General features: G+C 34.9%; 1 protein-coding gene and 1 long non-coding RNA gene across 2 annotated transcripts in view; one reads left to right on the top strand and one right to left on the bottom strand.

Annotated features, from left to right (window-relative positions):
* The window catches only part of LOC140847991 (uncharacterized), a 38,656-nt gene extending 31,492 nt beyond the window's left edge, over positions 1-7,164 (bottom strand). The window contains exons 1-2 of the long non-coding RNA XR_012128398.1: positions 6,970-7,164; positions 5,763-5,863 (exon numbers count right to left, since the gene is read on the bottom strand). This is a non-coding gene — a long non-coding RNA (uncharacterized lncRNA). The remainder of the gene's footprint in view (positions 1-5,762; positions 5,864-6,969) is intronic.
* Positions 7,165-14,973: 7,809 nt separating this feature from the next.
* The window catches only part of LOC140847984 (serine/threonine-protein kinase TAO1-like), a 54,166-nt gene continuing 44,999 nt past the window's right edge, over positions 14,974-24,140 (top strand). Inside the window, 3 exon segments of the mRNA XM_073230030.1 lie at positions 14,974-15,149; positions 20,447-20,518; positions 23,126-23,227. Of these exon segments, the coding sequence (XP_073086131.1) occupies positions 15,018-15,149; positions 20,447-20,518; positions 23,126-23,227 (306 nt within the window). The 5' untranslated portion in view covers positions 14,974-15,017.

Below are 24,140 nucleotides of genomic sequence, written 5' to 3'. Positions count from 1 at the left end.
TACTCTACATTGACTTCATCTGGGGATCACTGATCTGCTCTGATTTTTGTTTCCTACTTCATTTCTTTGTTTTCTACTTTATTTCTGATTTTTAAATTAATTCTTTCTTTCCTTCTATTGTGGTTTTACCTGATGGGGTTTTTTTCCCCCCTAATGCTACAAATTTCCCTGTAGTAGTATTTTAAAATTTTGATATGTAGAAAAGTTCATATATTTTCAGTTTTAAATATTTTCTGAATTCCATAATAACTACTATTCAGTCACTAGGTAATTAGGAAGTTTAATTTTTTTACTTGTTTGTTTTGCTTTCTAACCACATCTGGCAATTTTCATTTTCCTTTCTGTTACTGTTTTCTACTTACACCGTGGTGTTATAGAAAGGAGTTAGTACATCACTACTTAAACTTTGGTTTTCAAAGAAATGCACTTTGGATGTAGATAGATACATGACTGGTTTTTGAAAATGATCAATGTATGTAATTGTTAAGTACAGTTTGATATAAGTCAGTTAGATCAAGATTGTTAGTTGTGTTTTAAAATTTTTCTGTATTTCTCACCATTTTTATTTCAGCTTCATTCATTCATTCACACATTCATTTACTCAATAGATATGTATTAGTGCTACTACTACATGCCAGGAACTACTTTAGAACTTTGATATACAGTGAAAACAACTATAAAAATAAAAGCTCCTCTCATCAGAAAGCTTACTTTCTCAGGGGGAGAAGTAAGATGATTAATGTCTTGCTAATTTAGAAAAGGGAAGGAAAGAAAGAATGAAGAGGTATATACAATTTCAGGTAATGATAAGTACAATGGAAAAAATAAAAGAAGAAAATGGATAAGGAGTGCAAGTGTGATAAAGAGAAGGGGCTGGAATTTAAGTAGGATAGATAAGAAAGGCTCATTGGGAGAGTATGAGCCATGGGGATATCTGAAGTCAGAAAATTAGCAAGTACAAAGGTCCTACAGTGGGAGCATGCTTACTGTGATCAATGAATATGAGGGGGGAGTGAAGCTACAGTGAAACAATAAGGGAGAAAATAGGAAATGATGAGTTTAGTAGCACAAGACACTGAGTTGAGGGTGGGGAGAGATCATGTGGGGACTCTTAGCTCTTTTTCAGACTTTGGCTTTTATGCTAAGTGAGATGGAAATCCATTGGAGAGAGGTGGAGTGATAAATATGAATATATTGTAACCAGGTCACTAGGATATCATTATTATTTTGCAGGGTGGAAATGGGGAGACCAACTTCAGTAGGCAAAGGGCAGAGCCAGGGAAAACTGATGGAAGGTAACTAAAATGTATATGCAAAAAATGATTGTGGCTTGGACCAGGACTGTGTGAGTGGAGGTGGTAAAATGAATGTCTTCTGAATATGGCTTTAAGACATAGCTGGCCAGATTTGCTAACAGATCAGACTTGGAGTATGAGAAAAAAGAAAGGAGTGAAAATATGACTGCAGGAAAAGTTAATCTCTTCCCTCCTTCCACAACACCAAAAAGATTTTGAAAACTTACTCATCAGGCCTCTCCTTTGTATGTGTTAGTTTTGTAGTATTTTACCTATAACTTGTTTTGAACTATCCAAGTGAATCATTGTTACACTTACTGTTTTATAAACAGCTATTGCCATTTAGATTTGTCCACAGTAATATCTGTTGTTTTTCTGGACTCACCTAACTTGTAGCATACCCCTTCCTTCTGTATTCAACTTCCTTTTATCTAAAGTTTATTATATCAGCTATTAATTTATTGCTTCTCAGATCCACATTCTCCCTTCAATATTTGCTCTGCAATCATGGAAGAAATTCCTTTAAGCATTCCTTCTTAAAGTTGAGTGTGATTCAAGCTTTCTCCATAGAGGGCATGGAGAGGTACTGCAGTAGAAAGGAGTTGTGCTGTTTCTGGATGCACCTGTCAGTCAGCCATGTGGGTATGAGGACATTCAGTGGTGCACTGCCCCAGACACACAACCGGAACATACGGTCCCTTGGCAGTCTTGTAGCTCCAGCCTGGCCTGATGATCACCTTTCGTGGTCCTCTCAATAGGGGGACTGTGAGTGCTGCCCACAGTGCCCCTCTGAATACGCACCCCCTTCTGCAGAAGTTTGCCTCCCATGATGCTGGCCTGTGATTTCATGCTTCTGGCATCTTGACTTCTTCTGTTTGCCTCTGTTCTGGGAGGTTTGTCTTCTGTAGCCTTCCTGATACTACCACCTTCCCAACAGGAACAACACACAGTATGCTGAAGACCTCTTGCCCACACCAGTGCCCCCACCTGCCCTGTACATCTGCATGACTGGCCACTACCTGTGACATGCCAGTGGTTTGCTTCTGCACCTTGGAGTGTTTTGAAGGTACTCTTGTCATTTTCACTCTAGTCGCATTTAAGATCTTCTCTTTGTCTATGGTGTTCTGCCATTTGACAGTGATGTTTCCAGCCCCTCCCAACTCCTATTAGGTTCTTCTTGCATGTCTAAGTATGAGAATCTATGCTCTTCATCAACTCTAGAATATTCTCATCCATTTTCTCTTCAAACATTCTCTTTTCCTTATTCTCCCTACCCTTTCCTCCTGTGCTCCTATTAGATAAAAGTTAGGCTTCTTTCTAATCCCAGTTTTGTAACCTCTCTTTCATATTATCTATCTGTTTACCTTCTGTGTTGATAATTTATTTGGATCTACCTTCTATTTTCCCCAATTCTCTCTTCCAAGCTATTAATCTGAAATTTAATCCAGCCATTGATTTCCTAATATAAATAGCTCCAGTTTATATTTCCAGAAGTTCTATTTGATTCCTTTTCAAATTTACCTGTTCTTTCTTCAGTTTCTTATTCTTTTATCTTTTACTAAAGTCCTTTTGTAGTTCTTTAATCATTCTAAAAGCACTATTCTGTAACTTTTGTATAACAATTCTGTCTGTGCTTCCTGCCATTTGTTGTGTCTGCTGAGTCTCTTGATGGAAAAAAATTTTCCTCAACTGCTTTATAATTTTTCATTGGAAGTTTTCCTTCATAAAGGATTTCTCCATAAAAATGCCATATGTCATAGTTGAGAGTACATCCTTCAGAAGAAAAATTTGGCCTCCTGAAAAATGCCCAAACCATTTTTTATGTTAGTTTGTCACCATGGAATTCTGAAACCATGCAGATAGTAAACAGTATGATCACTTATTCAAGGGAAAAGATGCCAATGGTTTAATTTATCAGAAGGAACTTTGTTCCCACTTAGAGTCCAGGCTGATAGAGAAGGTTCCTTGTTATCTCACTGTGGCAGGGGGCCATTTATGTCCAGTCTATCCTTTCACTAAAATGGTAGCCCTTGAAAGGTCAGACTTAATACAGTGGTCTCATCTATAATCCTTTGTCTCATGTGGGCCGACACCACCCTAGGCTAGTATGACTGTCTACCATCCATTCTAGGACTTCCACAGTTCCACAGTACCAACTCACCTGTTCATAGGTCTCTTGGTACCCTGTGTCTTCCATTACTTATTGATGAATTATGCATTCAAAAGGATGTTGTCTATATTTTTTTTTGAGAGGGCATCTCTCATATTTATTGATCAAATGGTTGTTAACAACAATGAAATTCTGTATAGAGGACTTAATGCACAGTCATTAGTCAACCCCAAGCCTATATCTCAACAGTCTTCAATCTTCTGAAGCATAACAAACAAGTTCTTACATGGTGAACAAGGTCTTACATAGTGAATAAGTTCTTACATGGTGAACAGTGCAAAGGCAGTCATATCACAGAAACTTTCAGTTTTGATCACGCATCATGAACTATAAACAATCAAGTCAGATATGATTATTCGTTTGATTTTTATACTTGATTTATATGTGAATCCCACACTTCTCCCTTATTATTATTATTGTTTTTTTAATAAAATGATGAAGTGGTAAGTAGATGCAAGATAGAGGTAGAAAACATAATTTAGTGCTGTAAAAATGTAGATGATCAGGTCTGTGCCTATAGACTAAGTATTAATCCAAGCTAGACAAGGGCAACAAAGGATGTTGTCTATATTTTAACTGGCATTTTGAAGTGTTTTTTTTTAGGAGAGTTTTGGTTTATCTATTCTATTGTATTTCCAGAGATAGAAGTATGTTTATTATTTTTAAATATTTCACATAGTAAAATGTAGGTTGTCCTCATTCTGGCACAAACAATTGTAAAAAAACACTGCATTGCAACTAGTGTTACAACTTGCAAAGGAGAAATGTAATTTTCCTATTGATAACCCTTTGTTTCCCAAAGTGTTTCTGTTGAACTAAAAGTCTAAGCACAGAGAACACGTTTTTATTTAAGTCTTCTGATCATATTAATTAGTGAATATTTTCAAAGTGCTTTTTGAGATGAAACCATTATTCATCAGCAAACCCAATTTTTTTAATTATAATGATGACTCCTTTTAAAGATGCTAATTGGCCCACCTGCCATGAAAGAACGATTTCACCTTTGCATTAATGACTGAAACAACATACCTAGGGATCCTATTTATGAATTCATAAGTGAAATCTTCGTAGGCAAGAAATATATACTTTTACTGTTAAAACAGGAATGCAAATTCATGTCAATGAAACTGAATGTTTTGGCAATGCACTGCCTGAAAATGGAATGTTGCTTGTGTGGGAGCCGCAAGAGAAAACCCATTGTTTCTGTATATGTGAGAAATATTTCCATATCTCTCAGCAGAATAGACTTTACTGGCATAGTCCATTCTCAACATCTGTCTTGTAAATATTGTTTTATGCTATTTGTATTCTGTTCCTAAAGGGAAGGAAAATTATTAAGTGGTATTTTCACCATTTAAATGAAAATAACAGTAATAAGTAATTATCAGTGACAAGAAGGTTTCTCTCAGGTTCTTTTCTAACATGCAAATAGTGTATATTATATTCTCTATAATGTTATCCAAATATTTCTTGGCACTTTTTTCAAAAGTATATTTTTATCCATGCTGTATTTCAGGGGATATCAAATGTTTAATATGGCATTTAAATTGACTTGATTTTTTTCCCAAGGGCTAAAATTATTTTTTATAAATCTTCCCTACAGATTCAAAACTATTTGGAAGGCAGCATTAATAGCCCTCTCATCTGAGAAATGTGAGAGGGCTATAAAAATCTTGCATGGAAAGCCAAATACACTACAGCTCTCATAAACCTTAAATCTAAAAATAAACCTTTTCATGACATTTGTTTGAAAAAAGAGTTGTTCTCAGAGAATATTCTAGAAATTAATTTAATCCAAATGTCTCATTAAAAGGAAATTAGTTTTGAAGTCTTTGTTCCATAATAGAACAATCTAGTATATGAACAATGCACTAGTTGTCAAGTAGGCATTTGGAGATAGTGGGTTAACTCTTTCATGGGCCCAGGTGCCTTTGAATGGACTAAACCACTCATTTATTAAAGCGATACCCCAGGGTCAGAAGAGCTAAGGGATGGTGCTTAAATTATTCTCAGCAACCAGATTCTATCACAGGATAGTCTGATTCATTATATAAAACGAATCCAACAGGAATTTCAAACATCTGATGATATACATAATATTGAGAATTTGGTGTCTTTTTTCTTAATTTAAAAAATTGGGTTGTTGGTTTATGGATTTTATACTATATAAGCTTTGCTGTGTCTAAATAAAAAGTTTCAAATATCTAGACAAAGAAACTCTTTACCACCAAAGAAGTTAATTAGATACATTTCAGGGGGCTGCAGGTATGTGTATAATTTAAGATTTGGATGCTTACCTTTATGTATTGTACTAGGTGGTGGGAACATTAAAGGTCAATATAACACTGTCTGTGTTGTCAATCGTCCCAAGTTCCAGAAGGGAAGCACACTCATAAATCTGTATTTATAAAATAATGTAGTCAGTAAAATGACAGTATACGCTTCAACGTGCCTTGATGGCAGAAAGGAAGGAGTGATTAATTCCACTTGGAAAGCTTAGAGAGGACTTCCTTAGGAGGTATTTGTATGAAGATTGAAAGCTAAGGAGGAATTGTGTAGGTAGATAAGGGGAACAAAAGTCATCCCAGCAGATGTATGAAATATGACAGCAGATTAGGAGAACTGTAAAAAGTAAGTGTAACTGGATCACGACGTATACCCAAGAAAATAGTGGAATTGGGGTTCCAGAGACATATACAAACATATATTATACTTGAATATTTCAGCTATTTTATAAAGGTACCCAAGGGTCAGATTATGTCAAGAATGGCGTATTTTGTAACAAATTACAAATTGAGTGCCTTAAAACAACACACATTTATTATCTCACAGTTTGCATGGGTCAGGATTCTAGACATGGCTTAGCTGGGTCCTGCATTCAAGGTATCACAAGGATACAGTCAAGATGTCTATTGTCTGTATTTTTCACCTGGAGGCTTATCTGGAGCAAAATTCACTTCCAAGCTCATTCAGGTTATTGATAGAGCTAATTTATATGCGGTTGTATGAGTAAAATTCCCAGCTCTTTGCTAACTTGTTAGCTAGAGGCTGCTCTCACATACTAGAGGCTGCCCACAGTTCCTTATCATGTGGCTTTCTCCCTAGGCAGTTCTCAGTACAGCAGTTTCCTTTTTCAAGGTCAGTAGAAAAGTATCTCTCCACTTTGGTAAGACAGAATCTTATATAATGTAGCCTAATCCCCAGTCTTTCCAGTTATTGAAGTCCACACTAAGCCAATTAAGCTTTGCCCGTTCTTTTGTTAATCTTGGCCACGACTGGCCAGATTCTCCTTTTCGTAAACAACATAAAATTGATCTGTCAGTTCTTTTATGCTTAGAATCATTTGGATCAATACACTGAGAAAGATCGATTTCATTTAAATGTTTAAAATGATCACTTCCTCCAAGACAACTGAATGTAAGTTTGGATTTTTCAAAATTTCCATTAACATCCTTACTGTCTTCAACACAAAATTCTATGAAGACATAGTCCCTTCGATCATACCACTTTGCAGAAGCGGGCTGCATCGCAAACCGGGCGGGGGACGGGTGAACGCGTGGGCAGGCCTCTCCGGCGGCGACAACTACGGGGCAGTCGACTCCTCTACCGTGACGACTGCGGAGCTTTCTCCGCGGTCACGGCCTCCTCTCGCTTCCCCCGGGCGACGGAGACGGCGACGGCGCACTCGACCTGGGTTCCCACAATGCACCGCGCCAAGAGCCGCTCCTCAGGCCGGGGAGGAGAGAAGTGTAAGAAAAGCGGCGCGAGGACAGAGGACGAGCGTGTGTGCGTGCGTGTAGGCGAGCAGCGCGGAGCTGAGTAAACTGTTTTGATGATCATTTTCAATTCCTAATTTTCCAATGACTTGTGCTACAAAAATGGAGGTTAATTCCTTTGGAAAAATAACTGGCCCTAATATAAAACAACATGACACATAGAAACATAACAAACATTCTCAAATCAAAATAATAAAGAGAAAATGAAGACTTGATGAACTAATAATGCCCCAAATAGGTCATAAAAATTCAGACACTAGAAATGAAATAATATAAATTCTGTATTTGATAAAACAAACTTAATATCTAAAAGAAAGCACAAATGATAGTGCCACATGAGATTCCATCATTCCAACCCTTCCTTCCATGGTTCACAATTGAGTAACAGGAGCTGAGAGCTATCCAGCACATTGTGGAAACTATTTGGCTTCTGGGAATGATCACAACCAAGTGAGGTATGAAATAAAGCAAGAGACATGGCAATCCAAATGCAGAATGTAATAACACGGAGTGAATTTTTTACTAAAACTAGAGAAGAGAAACTTAAAAATTCCATTATTTATGCAACAAATTGACACTCCCACATGCCAGGCACTGTAAAAGGCACTGGGGATATAATGACAATCAAGGGAGACTCAGTTCATGTCCTCAAAGAATTCTTGACCTTGTAATGTGCAGGTATAAAGTGAGCTCCTCTAGATTTGGCCTGCTAAAATGTGTACATAATCTGATTCTCTCCTGGATGATGGAGGCTTAGGCTGTACTTCCCATGACTGCTCAGAACCAGATCTGCTTGCCCCTTAGACTTTGTCCCTGCCCCTGGGTTAAGCCTATGGTGGCTAAAGCTAATTTCCAAAATATAAGGGACATTTGTGGGGAGCAAAATCCAGGTACCTACCCAAAAATGTTCTCTAGTTTGACTACATTTACAGAGAAAATAAAGTGTAGAGAATTCTGGAACTCTTATAGATTCAAATAAACTCAAATTTCCTCATTATACAAGTCCCATTTTTAGTGTTTTTTGGATTATGTTGTTTTGGTTTCTTTTCATTTGTTTCTTCTGCAAATTTGTAGACAACTGGGAGTTTGGAAAGAAGTGGAAAATCACTATCTAATAGCCTTTTGGTGCCTTTTTTTCAATAACCTAATGTAAAAGTATCTAGTTTGGTGTTGAACCATCCAGTAGAAAACATAATGTCTACCACCTTATTCCTGTCACTACTCTGGGCACTGGTGTAAGCTGAAAGAGGACACCATGAAGCAGAAGGAGGGCCAGGGGCCAGTTGCCGAAAAACCTGCCTTGTAGCGTTGCATTCATTATATGAGCAGGGAAGGATAGTTCTTAAGCTCAGAGATTTGATCCTATGAGAACATGAAATTACATCAGGGTACTGAGGGGAGGCTTAGCATATGCAAACTTCCCAGAGACTGATAGAAAAATCTAGATCTCCAATTCAGTTACTTACATTGGGACGTACAAAGTCAGTTCCTAAAAATAAATTCCAGCATGTGAGTCTTTGGCTTGCTTGTCTTTTTTAAATTTGCGGGCTAAATGATATTTTACACAGTTTTGAGCCAAGTATTTTTCCCAGCATAATTGAGATGAAATTGACATATAACACTGTACGTTTAAAGTGTGCAACATGACAATTTGATATATGTCTATATTGTGAAATGATTTCCACAGTAAGGTTACTTAACACATCCATCGCCTCACGGAGTTACCTTTTTGTTTATTTGTGGTGAGAACTTCCCTTAGCAACTTTCAAGATGCAACACAGTATTGTTAAGTATAGCAGCATTCTATACATTGGATCCCCAAAACTTACTCATCTCATAACTGGAAGTTTGTACCCTTTTACCACTTTCACCCATTCCCTCCCCTCCCTGACCCCTGACAACCATCAATCTACTCTCTGTTTCTATGAATTCATTTTTTTTAGATTCCACATTTGAGAGAGATCATACAGTATTTGGCTTTCTCTGACTTGTTTCACTTAGCACAAAGCCCTCAGGTTTCACCCATGAGGTCACAAATGGCAGCATTTCCTTTTTATGGCTGAATAGTATTTCACTGTATTGATGTATTTATGCATCCCACATTTTCTTTATTATTTTATTTATCAACACTGAGTTAGTTTCCATATCTTGACTATGTAAATAATACTTCAGAAACATGGGAGTATGGCTATCTCTCAAAGATGGGTATTTCATTTCCTTCAGCTATAATCCCAGAAGTGAGATTGCTGGATCATATGGTAGTTCTATTTTTAATTTTTTGAGGAATATTTTTAACTGTTTTGTTACTCATTTTAAGTTTATTACACTCTTATCAGAAAACATTTTGTGTGAATTGAAATTTTTTCACTTGTTAAGATTAGTTTTATGACCCAGCATATGATCTCACAGCATATGTCACAATGCACACTTGGGAAGAATGTACATTCTGTGGCCAGGCTGCACACTGGAATGTCACTAGGACCTGTAGGTTGGTAGTGTTGGTCTGTGGTGGTGGTGTTCTAGTTACAGCTTTTCCCTTCTCAGTTGTATCCATTTTTCCTTCGTGTAATTTGAAGCTCTTTTGTCAGGTGAGTATACATTTAGAATTTCATGAATGAAATCATAACATTATGTAATGTCCCTCTTTACTCCTTATAATTTTCCTAGCTCTGAAGCTCTGAATATTTTGTCTGGTATTAATATGGCCTTTAGCTTTCTTTTGTTTATATTTTACATTTCCCTTAATGGAGGTCAGATTCTCTTAGCTTTCCATCTTCTAAGTCTCTCTCTCTCCCTCTCTACTATTTTTGCATTCATTCCACAAAACTTTTGCTTAGATAAAGGATTCTTTTCTGGGTTGGCAGTTCTTTTCTTTCCTCACTTTAAAGATACTATTGAACATTCTGTGGCCTCCATTGTATTTTATGAAAATTCTGTGATCATTCAAATTTTAGTTTTTCTTTTTAGCATTATGACATTTAGGCTTATCAGGCCTAACTGTTTGTTACTCATTTTGAGTTTATGCCTTATTAGGCCTAAACTCTTTGAATTTGTTCTGTTTGGGGCTTCCTGAGCATATTGAATATCTAAATTTACATTTTTGTCAAAGCTGAGATCTTTTCTACTCTTAGTAAGAATACTTTTATCTAAAAAATAAGATTTTCTTTTCTTTTATAGAACACCTATAATGTGAAATTTAGACAATTTGACACTGTCCCACAAGTTTCTAAGGATGCATTCATTCTTTCCAATGTTTTTTCCTGTCTTTTGTTCAGTGGAGATAATTTCTACTACTCTGTTATCTTCATTATCTTCACATTTACAGACTCTTCTATCATCTGTTCAGTGGTTGAGCCCATGTAATTTCTTTTGTAATTTTTGGTAATTATATTTTTCAGTTCTAAATTTCACAATGTGGATTCTTTTTTACAGTTTTTCTTTTTTGGCTAAGAACTTTAGTCTTTCCAATTTTTTAAGAGTGTTAAGCATTACCATATTTAATATGGCTATAATAGTTACTTTAAAGTATTTATGTGATAATTCCATCAAGAGGCATCTCAAAATAGACATCTGTCCCTTCTTTTCCTTGAGAATTGTCACATTCTCCGTTGGTGTGGGTATGTGCGTGTTGCTTATTTAAGCATGTACAGTAAATTTTGCATTTTGTTCTGGAAATTTTGAATATGATACTGTCATTTCTGAGTCATGTTTGTATAGGTGCATTCAGACCATTTACATTTAGGATGATTATGGATAGGTATGTACTTATTGCCATTGCAGGCTTTAGATTTGTGGTGACCAAATGTTCAAGGGTAACATCCTTACTATCTAAGAGACTAATTTAATTCACTTAGTACGCTATTACAAACACAAGCTAACCATTCTTTTTTCTCTCTCTCCTTTTCTTCCTCCTCCATCTGAGTAATGTTTGTATAGGTGCATTCAGACCATTTACATTTAGGATGATTATGGATGGGTATGTACTTTCTGCCATTGCAGGCTTCAGATTTGTGGTGACCAAATCTTCAAGGTTAATATCCTTACTATCGAAGAGACTAATTTAACTCAGTACGCTATTACAAACACAAGCTAAACATTCTTTTTTCTCTCTCTCATTTTCTTCCTCCTCCATTCTTTATATATTGGGTATCATATTCTGTACTTTTTGTCTATACATTTTTATTATCTCTGGTGACAGTTATTTAGCCTTAGGAACACTTCCATCTATAGGAGCCCCTCCAGAATACACTGTAGAGACAGTTTGTGGGATGTTAATTCTCTCAGCTTTTGCTTATCTGGAAATTGTTTAATCCCTCCTTCAAATTTAAATGATAACCTTGACAGGTAGAGTATTCTTGGTTCCAGGCCCTCTGCTGGGCCTCCAGCCCCAGACACCTGTATTGTCACTGTGCCTTGTTCTTTTTGTCAGCAGTGCGCTGAGGGCCATGCTGCAGGGGCTGAGGCAGTGGAGGCCGGTGCCTCCTTGAGGTCTGAGCTTGAGCCTCTACAGTTTGTCATCTGGTTGGAAGAGGCAGCTCTCTATTCTTGAGTGAGTTTTGGTATTTTATAAGTATCACTACCAAGTAATTTGCCTATTTCAGCTATTTTGTCAAATTTATGAGTTTAGAGCTGTTTATTGTATTTCCTTATCCTTTTAAGCCTTTAGGAATATAGTGATATGCCCTCTTTTGGGTAATTTGTTCTTGTTTTCTTTGGTAACTTGGCAGAGTTCTTTCAGTTTTATTGACTTTTTTTTCCCTGCAAAGAACTAGCTTTTGATTTTACTGATATTGTTGTCTAGTTTCATTGATTTCCATTCTGTTCTTTAGTATTTCCTTCTATATTTAGCTTTGGTTTTATTTGCTTTTCTCTTTCTAGATTTTTAAGATGGGAGCTTAGATTATTCATTGGAGTTTTCTTTCTACTATGATCAAGTGCCTTAATTTCTGTGTAAGAATCCTATAAATTTCATGTTATATTTCTATTTCCACACAATTCATATTATTTTCTCTTTGCCCTTGAAATGCCTTTATTGACCCATGGGTTACCTCGAGGTATATTTAATTTCCAGGCTTGAGGCCCTGTTTTTTTTTAAACTGTTTTGTTACTGATATTAAGTTTATTACCCTCTTATCAGAAAACATTTTGTATGAATTAAAATTTTTTTACTTGTAAAGATTAGTTTTATGACCCAGCATATGATGTCACAGTGTATGTCATAATGCACACTTGGGAAGAATGTTCATTCTGTGGCCAGGCTGCATACTGGAATGTCACTAGGACCTGTTGGTTGGTAGTGTTGGTCTGTGGTGGTGGTGTTCTAGTTACAGCTTTTCCCTTCTCAGTTGTATCCATTTTTCCTTCGTGTAATTTGAAGCTCTTTTGTCAGGTGAGTATACATTCAGAATTTGATGAATGAAATCATAACATTATGTAATGTCCCTCTTTACTCCTTGTAATTTTCCTAACTCCGAAGCTCTGAATATTTTGTCTGGTATTAATATAGCCTTTAGCTTTCTTTTGTTTACATTTTACATTTCCCTTAATGGAGGTCAGATTCTCTTAGCTTTCCATCATCTAAGTCTCTCTCTCTCTCTCTCTCTCTCTCTCTCTCTCTTTCTCTCTCTCTATTATTTTTGCATTCATTCCACAAAACTTTTGCTTCGATAAAGGATTCTCTTCTGGGTTGGCACTTCTTTACTTTCCTCACTTTAAAGATATTACTGAACATTCTGTGTCTTCCATTTTATTTTATGAGAATTCTTTGATCATTCAAATTTTCACTTATCTTTGCTTTTTAGCATTATGACATGTTTAGGCCTTAATAGACCTAAGTGTTTGTTATTGTTTTGAAGTTTTGGCCTTATTGGGCCGAAACTCTTTGAATTTGCTCTGTTTGGGGCTTGCTGAACATCTTCAATCTCTAAATTTATGTTTTTTCAAATCTGGGATCTTTTCTGCTTTTAGTAAGAATTCTTTTTCTAAAAAAATTAAATTTTTTTTCCCTTTATATAACACCTTAATGTGAAATTTAGACAATTTGATACTGTTCCACAAGTTTCTAAGGGTGTATTCATTTTTTGCAGTGTTTTTTCTCTCTTTTCAAAATTTTTACAAAATTTTATGTAAATCCATGCTTGTAATAAAGGTACTATAATCTGATAATTCAAAGTTCTTAAATAAGGTCTTAAGTACATAGAAGGCTTTTTGTTTTTGCAGGTGTGTAAGTTGAATAGGAACAGTTAATATAGAATTTAGTTCAATCTCCTCATTTTAGGAGTGATAAATGACTTTCCTGTGGTCACGTATTCTTGGAAGAATTATAATTGAAGCATTGTTCCAGGGAACTAACTTCCAGAGCAGTGATTGGTCAAAGTGAAGAATATGGTGCAGCCTTGAAAATGTTAGAAAAGGAATACAAACTAGTAATTTGAATTTTTAGTGCAATGTAGTATTAATTTAGGAAAGTGCAAAAGATATGGAAATGTGTTTTATGTAGTTTAATAACAAGCATTATAATTTCTTCAGTTGACTTCACTAAAAATGAGACAAGCTTAAAAAATTCTCTGTCGTTTAAAAAATTTTGAAATTAGTAAAATTAGAAACATTCAAAAATTTTTAAAATATGATTTGGGCATGGAAAAAATTGGCTAGAGCTTTATTTTCCCTTAGAGTTTAATGAAATCAATTTTGGAGTTTTTAATTTTAATTGGTCAATTTAAGGAGGTCGTGATAACTAACATTTAATGTACTGCTTACTGCTCCTGAGTACTAGTCTACACTTAACATTTATTAACTCGTTTAACCCTCACAGCCACTCTAGGAGGTAAGTTATTTCTTTCATTTTATAGACTTGGAAAATGTGGCTACCCAGGTTCATAGTTGGTAAGTAATTCTTGTCAGGATTCCTCTCCAGGCAGTGTCATTCTAGAACCTGGTTCTGAAGCCTCTCATTTATAGCAGCCATTTTTGAAGTTTGGTAATCTGATACAAAGGAACTGATACCAGAACCACCAGGGAATTCTGTAGTGTATCTACTTACATAATGAAGCAGATTTGATTAGGCCATATTTTAATATGAATCAGGTTATGGAGGAAACAGTTATCTATCTATGTTAAATTCATTATTTTCTCCCATTGCATTTTTCTTAGGAATGTCTGTGTTAGAGTTGATTAAACACTGCCATGTGGTATCTGAAAGGAAAAGAAGTCTTACTGAATTAAATCTATTATCTATTTTCTTGCATGTGAAGGTCATTAATAGATGGGAATCTTCCTGTTGTTAGAAACATATTATGGGTACATTTTGAGTTGTTGGGCATGTTTTTAATGGTCTTCCTACTGTATTATCTCTTTTGCTGATGAACTTATTGCATCAGAGTTAGATAAATCTTTAAGTACTGATACAGAAAGCCTTCCAGTACATACAGATTTATCTAATTTTTAGAAGTGTATGTATAGTATGTACTTACATACTATGTATAGTGGGAATCTTTTTTTTTTTTAAAGCAGCTCAGGTGATTGTGTTGATGAGCTGGGTTTAAGAGTCCTGCACTGGTAGGCAACACTTTTTCAGTGAAATTCCACATCTAAGATAATTTTATATATGTAGTCAGAAAATGATGTACTAATTATTCTTAGCAACTTTTGCTTTTCCTTTTTTCTTTTCTTATTTCTCTCCAATTGTTTATGCCAACGTGGCTTCATTCATACCGATTTCCCAAGGGTTGGGAGAGCAGCATAAAATTAGAGTCAGACAGCTGATTGCCCAGCAGGATGTCGTCAACTATCCAAGCACAGAGCCTGAAGGACCCTGAGATTGCAGAGCTCTTCTCCAAAGAAGATCCAGAGAAGCGCTTCACAGATCTCAGAAAAGTTGGCCGGGGAGGCTTTGGAGCAGTGTTCTTTGTAAGTGTTAAGGGCTTAATGTCAGTGACCAGCATTTATTTAATATCCAGTCTGGCAGAGTAAAAACCAGTAATACAAAAAGACATAGGCAATAGTCTGTTTTACAGTCACTTGCATTAGGTGTATGTAAAAAGAGATCATTTTATTTATTGAGCTTCTTAGATTATTGAAAAAAAGGGAAAGATATTTGGCTTTAATTTCCATGTTGTTTACACTACTTTAGCAGTTTTATGACTTACACTGTTATTGAATCAAATATTGCAAAAAACACTGACTTACGTAAAGTCCCATACACACATTTCATTATTATTCATTCATTATTTCTTCCTATTAAGATTGCTTTTTTTTTCTCAGCAACAAGTTTTGTATAGATGTTTAATATTTTGATAGTAATATAGATTCAGTTTTTTTCATTTTAATGGGTGCCTTAAGAATAAAGGAGAAAATGTGTTCCAAATTCTTAACAATTTGAAGTTTTCGCTTATTTCCCATTTGTAAATTAGAGGTAAAAATAAGGTAGTAGAAACTCCCTCTGGAATTTTCTGACCCAAAGACGGCTGCTGTTAACATGTAGATAAACATCCTTGCAGAATCTTTTTGTGTGCACATGTTTTATGTGTGTGTGTGATGTAGGTTATGTTTGTTTGATTTCTGGATTGGACACAGAATAAGGGAAGAGGCACTCAGAAAGCAGGTATTTCATAAACAACCTTTTTTCTGTGTTACAGTTTTGTCTGAATGTAAGCTTCTCCCATTGTTCTCCTTAATACTACTGTGGAGAAATATAGAATAAAAAAGGAAAAAAAATATACAGACTCTTAGAAATGGGCCCAATAAGAGAACCCTGTTGAAAAAATCCCTGTCATGTAGCCATTCAATGTGTGTCAGTAGTATTTTTAGTTGACTTATTTTATTAAGTATAACATATACAGTAAATGCAGATATGTTAAATGTACAGTTTGATGAAATTAGACAAGTTATATGCCATACGACCAACAATTCAAGATACAGAATGGTGACAGTTGTGGGGAATAGAAAGAGGTAGAAAGAGGATACAATGGTAACTTGTTTTACCTCTTTTGATAATAAATATTTAGTATATTTAAAAGTTAAAATTAAGTCATTATGTATGGGGAGAGTCACTAATAGGCAAGTGGGAACAATGAATCCAACTGTATTTGGGCTATAACCACATTGGAGTAAAAACCAAAACTAATACAAGTAACTTTCATACACAGTATTTTAAGTGTATACCCTCTGTCTGATTGGGAAGAGGAAACTGCAAACAAATCTTGAACTCTTCTCCATAAACTTGTTTCATATTGATATGGGTGTGACAGTTCTGAAACTGTGTGTTAAAAGATTGAGCAGTGAGTAATTTTGATGTCATTTTGGACTCAGATCCTAACTGAAAAGAATGATAGAAATAGGAAATTGGCAAATGTAACAAAGAACCACGTGGGACTAGATAGGTATTGGATAGGAATTTGTGGCATTAATATGAACTAATTACATGACATATATATTTCCTAGCTCTCTCTTCTGTAAGATTCTAGTTGCGTTGATATCCTAGTAGCAAGCAGCACACTTAGCACTCAGATCTTGGATTCCTCACTACATGGATCAAGAGCTCTTGCAGTAATGGTTCATTCTACTGTGGGGACAAGGATCATAAAAGATAAGCTTTAGAATAACTTGAACCAGAAATTTAAAAAATGCTTTTAAAATGAAAAATAGGACCTTTCAAGAGGATGCTAGAACCAGCTTGAAGATGCTCCCACTGGCCACATCTGGAACAATTTGAGCATCAATATAGACATCTATTGATTATAACCCATTGCATATAATAGGAATTCCTAATTTCCATGACAGATATAGGATGGATAGATAGAAAGGGAGGGCTTTTCTTTATAATAGAATGCTGACTGGTAAATGTGAAGGGAATGGTAGAGTTGGGAAAAACCAGCATTTTGAAATCATCATTGCAAAGACTGTTTGGGGCTAGAATCTTCAGTGGTTGCTAAACCTAGGGGGAAAGTTTGATGAGCAGAGTATTTATATAGTTTAAAAGTATCTCTCCACAGACTGCTTGTTAGATACAAAGTAGGAAATAGTGGTCATAACTATATACATTGGAAAGAAGCAGTCAAACACCTTGACTGGGTGATGAAAATTTGTAACCAGTGATGAACAGACATTGTATGCATCCAGATATGATACCCTGAAAAGGACACAATATTACTCATGTAGTATTTCAGCCAGAGATATGTAACCAGAATCTAATCTTGAAGAAGCTTCAGACAAACACAAATTTAGTAAGGTAAGTACTGCTGTGTAGTCTCAAAAAATGCCAGTGTCATAAAGGACAAGGAAGAGTTGAGGAAATTGTTCCAGATTAGAGGAGATGAATAAAACATGATAAGTAAGCACAACTCATAATCCTGAAGGGACAGAGAAACATGACTGTGGACATTAAATATTTTTCTGTTGGTTTTTGTGTATGTGTGTGATAGGCAAAAGTAATCTCATCTTAATCTGATTTAATTTTAATGTAATCATCATTACTAATGAATTTGGATTTTAATAAATTACAGTCACTTTAACTTACTTTTTTAAAGTAATGCTAGAGCTGCAGATTTTGCAATAATAATAGAGTTTACCCTATAATCTTCACCCAGATCCTTTAAAGTTTACAAGTTTCATAACCACAGAACCTTTATCAAAACTAAGAATTCAACATTGATACACTGATACTATGAACTAAACAACACACTTTATTCATATTTTCCCAGTCTTTGTGCTCTTTTCTGTTCCGGAATCTACTCCAGGTGACCGCACTGCATTTAGTATACCCACTTTTGAACTTTATCTTGTGCTTATTAGAAATGCAGCTCTTTAGCAGAGCAATGAAATTGAACCCTTACCTCATTCCATATGTGAACATTAAAATTATAAAACTCTTAGGGTAAAACTGCATGACCTTGGTTTTGTCAAAGGATTCTTAGAAATGACAACAAAAGCATGAAAAAAAGAAAAACATAGATATTGGATTTGATCAAAATGTAAAAGTTGTATGCTTCAAAACTGTAAAGACAACAATAGAATAGGAGAAATTGTTTGTAAATCATATGTCTGCTAAGGGACTTGTGTCTAGAATATATAAATAACTCTTACAATTCAATAAAAAAAAAGGCAACCCAATTTTTAAACGGGCAAAGGATCTGAACTGACATTTCTCCAAATATGTACAAATGGCCAGAAAGCACATAAAAAGATGCTCAACATCCACTGGTCTCAAATCTTGAAAACATTATACTAAGTGAAAGAAACCAGTCACAAAAGATGATATATTATATGGTTCCAAAGTGTACAGAATGGGCACATCTCCAGAGACACAGAAAGTGGATTAGTTGTTCTTTAGGGCTGAAGGGGTGAGGAATAGGGATAGGAGAGGGATAGCTAAAGGGTGTGGGGTTTCCTGTTTCTTTTTTTTAATGGGGAAAAAATTTGAGGTAAGGTACACATAATATAAAATTTACCATTTTAACCATTTTTAAATGAAACAATTTGGAGTTTCTCTTTAAGGTGATGAAAGCTCTAAAAATGTAGTTATCGGTAAATTGCATATATCTGTCATATTGATCAGTATTGCCATGCATCTGTCAGTGTACTAAAAGCTATAGAATTACACACATTCAAATGGGTGAAATGTGTGCTATGTAAATTATATCTCATTAAAACTGTTAGAAAAGAATATAGCTGCTTAGATCTATTGACTAAAATCAAGGAGCTCACAAATTGATGAGTACAGAACATTCTGGAAAAATAAACTTATATTCAAGATCTTATGCATATAGATCCACTTCACCCGTTATGTTAGATGGTGCATGTTTTCCTTAACCAGTCTGCTAGTAATTGAAATTGGAAGGTCATTAGTTGTTTCAAGGACCCACTTAAAAGAATATATATATATATTTTAAGGAACTCTAGGTATAATTTACATACCTGCTTGTCTAATTTTTAACAGCTTTTTTTAGATTTAAGTTACATACTCTCAGTTCACCAATTTTAAGTGTGCATTTCATAGATTTTTAGTAAGTTAGATTTTTGTAGCCATCACCATAATCTAATTTTAAAGCATTTTATCTTTGGGAATTCATTAAAGACTGAATTGAAGATGAATTCTTCCACAGATGACTAGAGATGATTAACCCTTCTTACTGAACTCATATGAAATGTTTTGCAGCTATCCTCTTGTGCCTTCTTTATATATCATCTTTTTTTTTTTAAACTCATAATGAGAATTTGGCTCTTACTTTCTAAAGGGTTAACTTTCATGTTTCTGCTTTTGCTTTTATTTTTTAATCAAAATTCCACAGCAGTGGTAAATAGTAATGGTGATACCATTTTAGCTGTCTTGTCTTAATTCTAGTTAATAGCTGTTTACAATAGACATGATTTATCATGTTGAGGAATTACCTTTCCTGTGTGGGTTTTCTAAGAGTTCGGTCTTCCCTGCATTAAATACATTTAGAGTTGGACTCTTTCTGCATTTTCAGCATTTATTAAGCATTTATATGTATAAGTATATATTTTTCCCCTTTGATTTGTAAAAAAATATGGCAAATTATGAAATGTTTTCCTGTATCAAAATTTTGCATTTCTGTGGTAGTATATTTTATCCAAATGAAATATTCTTTTAATGCTCAGTAATAATTGGTTTTAAAATTTTATTTAGAGTTCCCTTGTCTACATTTATAAGTCAGATTGGTACCTAACTTTCTATCTTGCGCTGCTTGTGAGGGTTTAGTTGTTGGGTTAGACTGCCTCCTTACAATTAATGGGGTAGCTTTCCTTTTTCTCCCCTTTTATCCTGGGAAGTTCCCCTAGTGAAACTGCTCCACTCACAACAATTTTAAAGACAATTAGTATTCTTTTCAATCTTCCACCACTGTTGTACTCAAATTTCTTCTCTAGATCAATTTTAGTAGATCTTTCCTAGAGAATTGTCCATTTCATTGAAATTTTGACATTTACAGGCCTACCATAGATTGTACTAGTCATTTTGTTTGTTTATAGTTCTATTCAAATTTCTATATTTTTCCTCTCAACTAGCTCATTCAAAGATAAACATGCATTATTTTTATTTCTAAAGTACCAGCTCCTTGATAATTTGATATGCTTTTTGTTATCTATTTACTTATGTTTTTAATGTTCTTTAAAAGCAGTTTTGGTATCTTTTTGGACATGGTAGTTTATAAATGTTAGTTATTACAGTGGTCTTCTGTCTTTTTTAGGCACGAGATGTGCACACCAATGATGTGGTGGCTATCAAGAGAATACCTTATAGTGGAAGGAAGGCTGTGGAGGTAGGTGAAATATGTATGTTTGTATTGGCATGTTAAAGAAAGCCATACCGTTTTTAATTGGGGATAGGTGGGAATTTTTTCAAAAAATATTGAAAAATATACAAATACTAAGGTTTATCTCAGTGAATTTTCTTCCACAGACTAAATGTGCCCATTTAACCTGTACCGAGAGCCATAAACAACATTCCTGACATCCCAGAAACCTCCCAACTGTGTCCCTTACTTTTAACTTTTTTAGATATGTGCTGCTGACACGAGTTTAATGTTTTAAATTGTTGTTTAGCAGTTTATTCTATAATAGAGGGATTATCATGTCTGAGAAAGTAAACTAGAATAAGGTACACTTGACTGTAAGTATACTGGATATAAATTTTTAATGGTTGAGAAATTATTTAACGGCTGTTTCAAATAATCATTGGCAGCTATATATCAAGTCTGAAAAATAAGGCAGTGGATAATAATCTGAAAAATAAAATTACTGATACTGTATTGCATGTACTTTAGTTCATCAGTATTCTGATTAGTTCTTCCTTAATTGTGTGAGTTTATAAAATTACTTTCTAAGTCTGTTCTCTTTGACTTTAATTCTTTAAAAAATTGATTTACTTTTAATTGTGGTAAAGTACACAAAACAAATTTACCATCTTAACCACTTTAAGTGTAAGTTCAGTGGTGTTAAGGATATTCACATTGCTGTGCAACCATCACCACCATTCATCTCCAGAATTCTTTCATTTTGCAAAAGTGATATTCTGCACCCATCAAACAATAACACCTCATTCCCGCCTCCCCGCAGCCCTTGGAAATCACCTCTCCAATTTCTGTCTCTATCAATTTGACTACTTTAGGTATCTCATGTAATTGAAATTATGCACTATTTGTCCTTTTGTGAAGACTGGCTTGTTTCACTTAATATAGTGTCCTCAAAGTTCATCTATGTTGCAGTGTGTCAGAATTACCTTTCTTTTTAAAGCTGAATAATATTCCTGTGTGTGTGTGTAAAAGCACCACATTTTGTCCATCTACCATTTGTAAATGGACACTTAGTTGATTCTACCCCTTGGTTATTGTGAATAATGCTGCTATGCACATAGGTATACAAGTATTTCTTTGAGTCCCGGCTTTTAAACTTTAGGGTATATGCCCAAAGGTAGAATTGCTAGATCAGTCTTTAATTTTTAAAGGTTTTGGCTTTCTACATTTCTGTAATCTCTGTTTTGTGGTAAATACTGTTTTTTGTGATAATCATACTTATGGGTATGATAACACTGTTGTGATTGATCACTGTTCCATTATGTCGATACCTAAAAATCTCTTAATAGTTTCTAAAACCCCTAAAAAACCTCCATTTTTTACAAGTTGAATTTTATCTGCCATTCTACAGTATAACATTAAAACCAGCTTTCATAGCAGACTTGTGTTGGAGTCTGTTTAATTAGTCATGCCTAGAACAAAAAGTTTCACCTAGGGCATCATCTTCTCTCATGTAATATTGTGTCCTTCCTGGAAGTTTTTTTTACTTTGAAGAATACAGGTTTTAGCTTGGTTTTCTTTTGAGAGTTTGCCTCCCAGAGCACTCAAATTTGAAATGAAAAGCCCATAAAACACTTTCTGAAGTTAGCATCTTACAGCTTACACATTTTACACTGTGAATATCTTGCTCTATTTTCTTGAGGGCTTATGAAATAACATAGAAGATATAGGATCTTAAAATCCAGTGCAAAACATTTTTTAAAGTTCTGTATTCTAGTTCCCCTACCTTTAGAAATATGATACAAGCCAGCGGTAAAGCTTGGAAAAACGGAAACAAGAACAAAAAACAGATTCCAAGTTCCCATCCCACATCTACTAAGCCTCTAGAGTCTCTGGGTATGGACCCAAGTACCTGTATTTTCAGTTCCCTGATTGCTTCTGACAAGTCACCCTACTTAGGATATGGCCTAAGTTTCTGCAGTTGTCATAGAGTAGCTTTTATTGCTGAAGGTTTATCTGTTACTTACTAGTAGGCGTCAATGGGAAGGCTCTTCGGGAAATCCTGTAGGAAAATGTTTCCATGTTGTTTGGTTTTTCTGTGAACTTCCCTCTGTTATAACCTAAGTGTTCACTAGCATTTTAGAATATGTGCATTTAGGAATTTAGGTACTTACTTGACTTGAGTTTAAACAGCAGAAAAAGCATCACATTTGGTAGACAATATAAGCCAAAAACACAACAGCTGAACTTTAAGGTATGTAAATTACACAACAATAAAGCTGCAAAAAAAGAAGGGGGAGGTCGAACTTTTGAAGAAAAACCACTCAATACTGTATATAGTTTTCAACAGCTTGGTGTGTGGTTGTAAAATTTTTATAAGACTCATTGATAATAAATTTTATGAAAATAAAAATGTGTCCTACCTGGAATGAATTTTATGTTATTGAGTTGTAAACTATATGAATGTAATTTCTTTAAAACATATTAGTTTGACATTTAAATGTTACAAATAAAGCAAAGTTGTATGTTCTTGTTAACTTTTTAATCTGATAATTACTTTTGTACTTAGATAGCTTTCTAAGGAAAGGCAACTGTTCCTAATTCTTTCCTTTATTCTTTTTTTTCTCCCCACAGAGATGGCAGGGTATTATTAAGGAAGTCAGGTGCCTACGAACATTAAAACATCCCAACATTGTAGAATACAAAGGCTGCTATTTACGTGAGCACAGAGCATGGGTAGGTATCTGCTCTCCCCTTGCTGTAATTTTAGTAGGTTTAGTTTATAATTAATTCAAAAATGTCTCAAAATAGTTGTGTAAAGCCACGCACAAACACCTTGAAATGTTAGTTCATACTGAGAAAAGAGAGCAGCTTTTCCTGAAACTCTTAGGCAGTAAGAGATAAGAGAACTTTTGCCAGTTGACTGCAGAGATTCAGCTAACCGTTACGTGCACGGGAAAATGTTCTGATGTATGTTAGCGGTGTCATTCTTCAAATGCTTTATCAAACATTTGTTGAGAACAATCCTATCAAAGGATGAAAATCAGCATTTATTTTTGACATAAATGCATTGTAAGCTATTTAACCACAAGGATCTTGGTTGGAATATTGGTGGTGAATCCTGGTTAAATCTGAACTGATTGTGATTCTTTGGCTGAATAATACTGAAGGTAGAAAATTGGGACATTTTATTGCAGAAAATGGAGATTAATTTTGCCCCGTTGTTGAAACTAAGATAAGGTAGTAATCTTACAATGGTATAGGCATAGTAATTATGTCTTTTCAGAGAAAGGCTAAATTTTCTTTAAACAGGAATGACCTTTTATTTTTAATAAGCTACAGCTGATTATCATTTTAGTATACAGAACTTAGATTTATTTAGACTTGTAATGTTTGGTTTAATTTGATGGTGATGGTACTCCTAAATTTGAGGCTGTGGTAAAAGAAAAAACAGTGGCAGAGAGGGTAGGCTGCCTCTCTGTCTTCCAGGTTTCTCCATCTGTAAAACAAGGATGATAATAGGGTCTCCTTCCAGAGGTGGTTATGAGGATTAAATTAGTTAATATATATAAAATACCTGGCACGTAAGAGGTGCTCTGTGTTTGCTTTATAGGAAAGATTTAAACTGTAACCTAAACTTTGTATATAT

This window comes from Manis javanica, chromosome 2 (assembly GCF_040802235.1).
Source record: "Manis javanica isolate MJ-LG chromosome 2, MJ_LKY, whole genome shotgun sequence".
Lineage (NCBI taxonomy): Eukaryota > Metazoa > Chordata > Mammalia > Pholidota > Manidae > Manis > Manis javanica.
The sequence above is the reverse complement of the archived record's forward strand: the minus strand, read 5'-3'. Positions and strand labels throughout refer to the sequence as shown.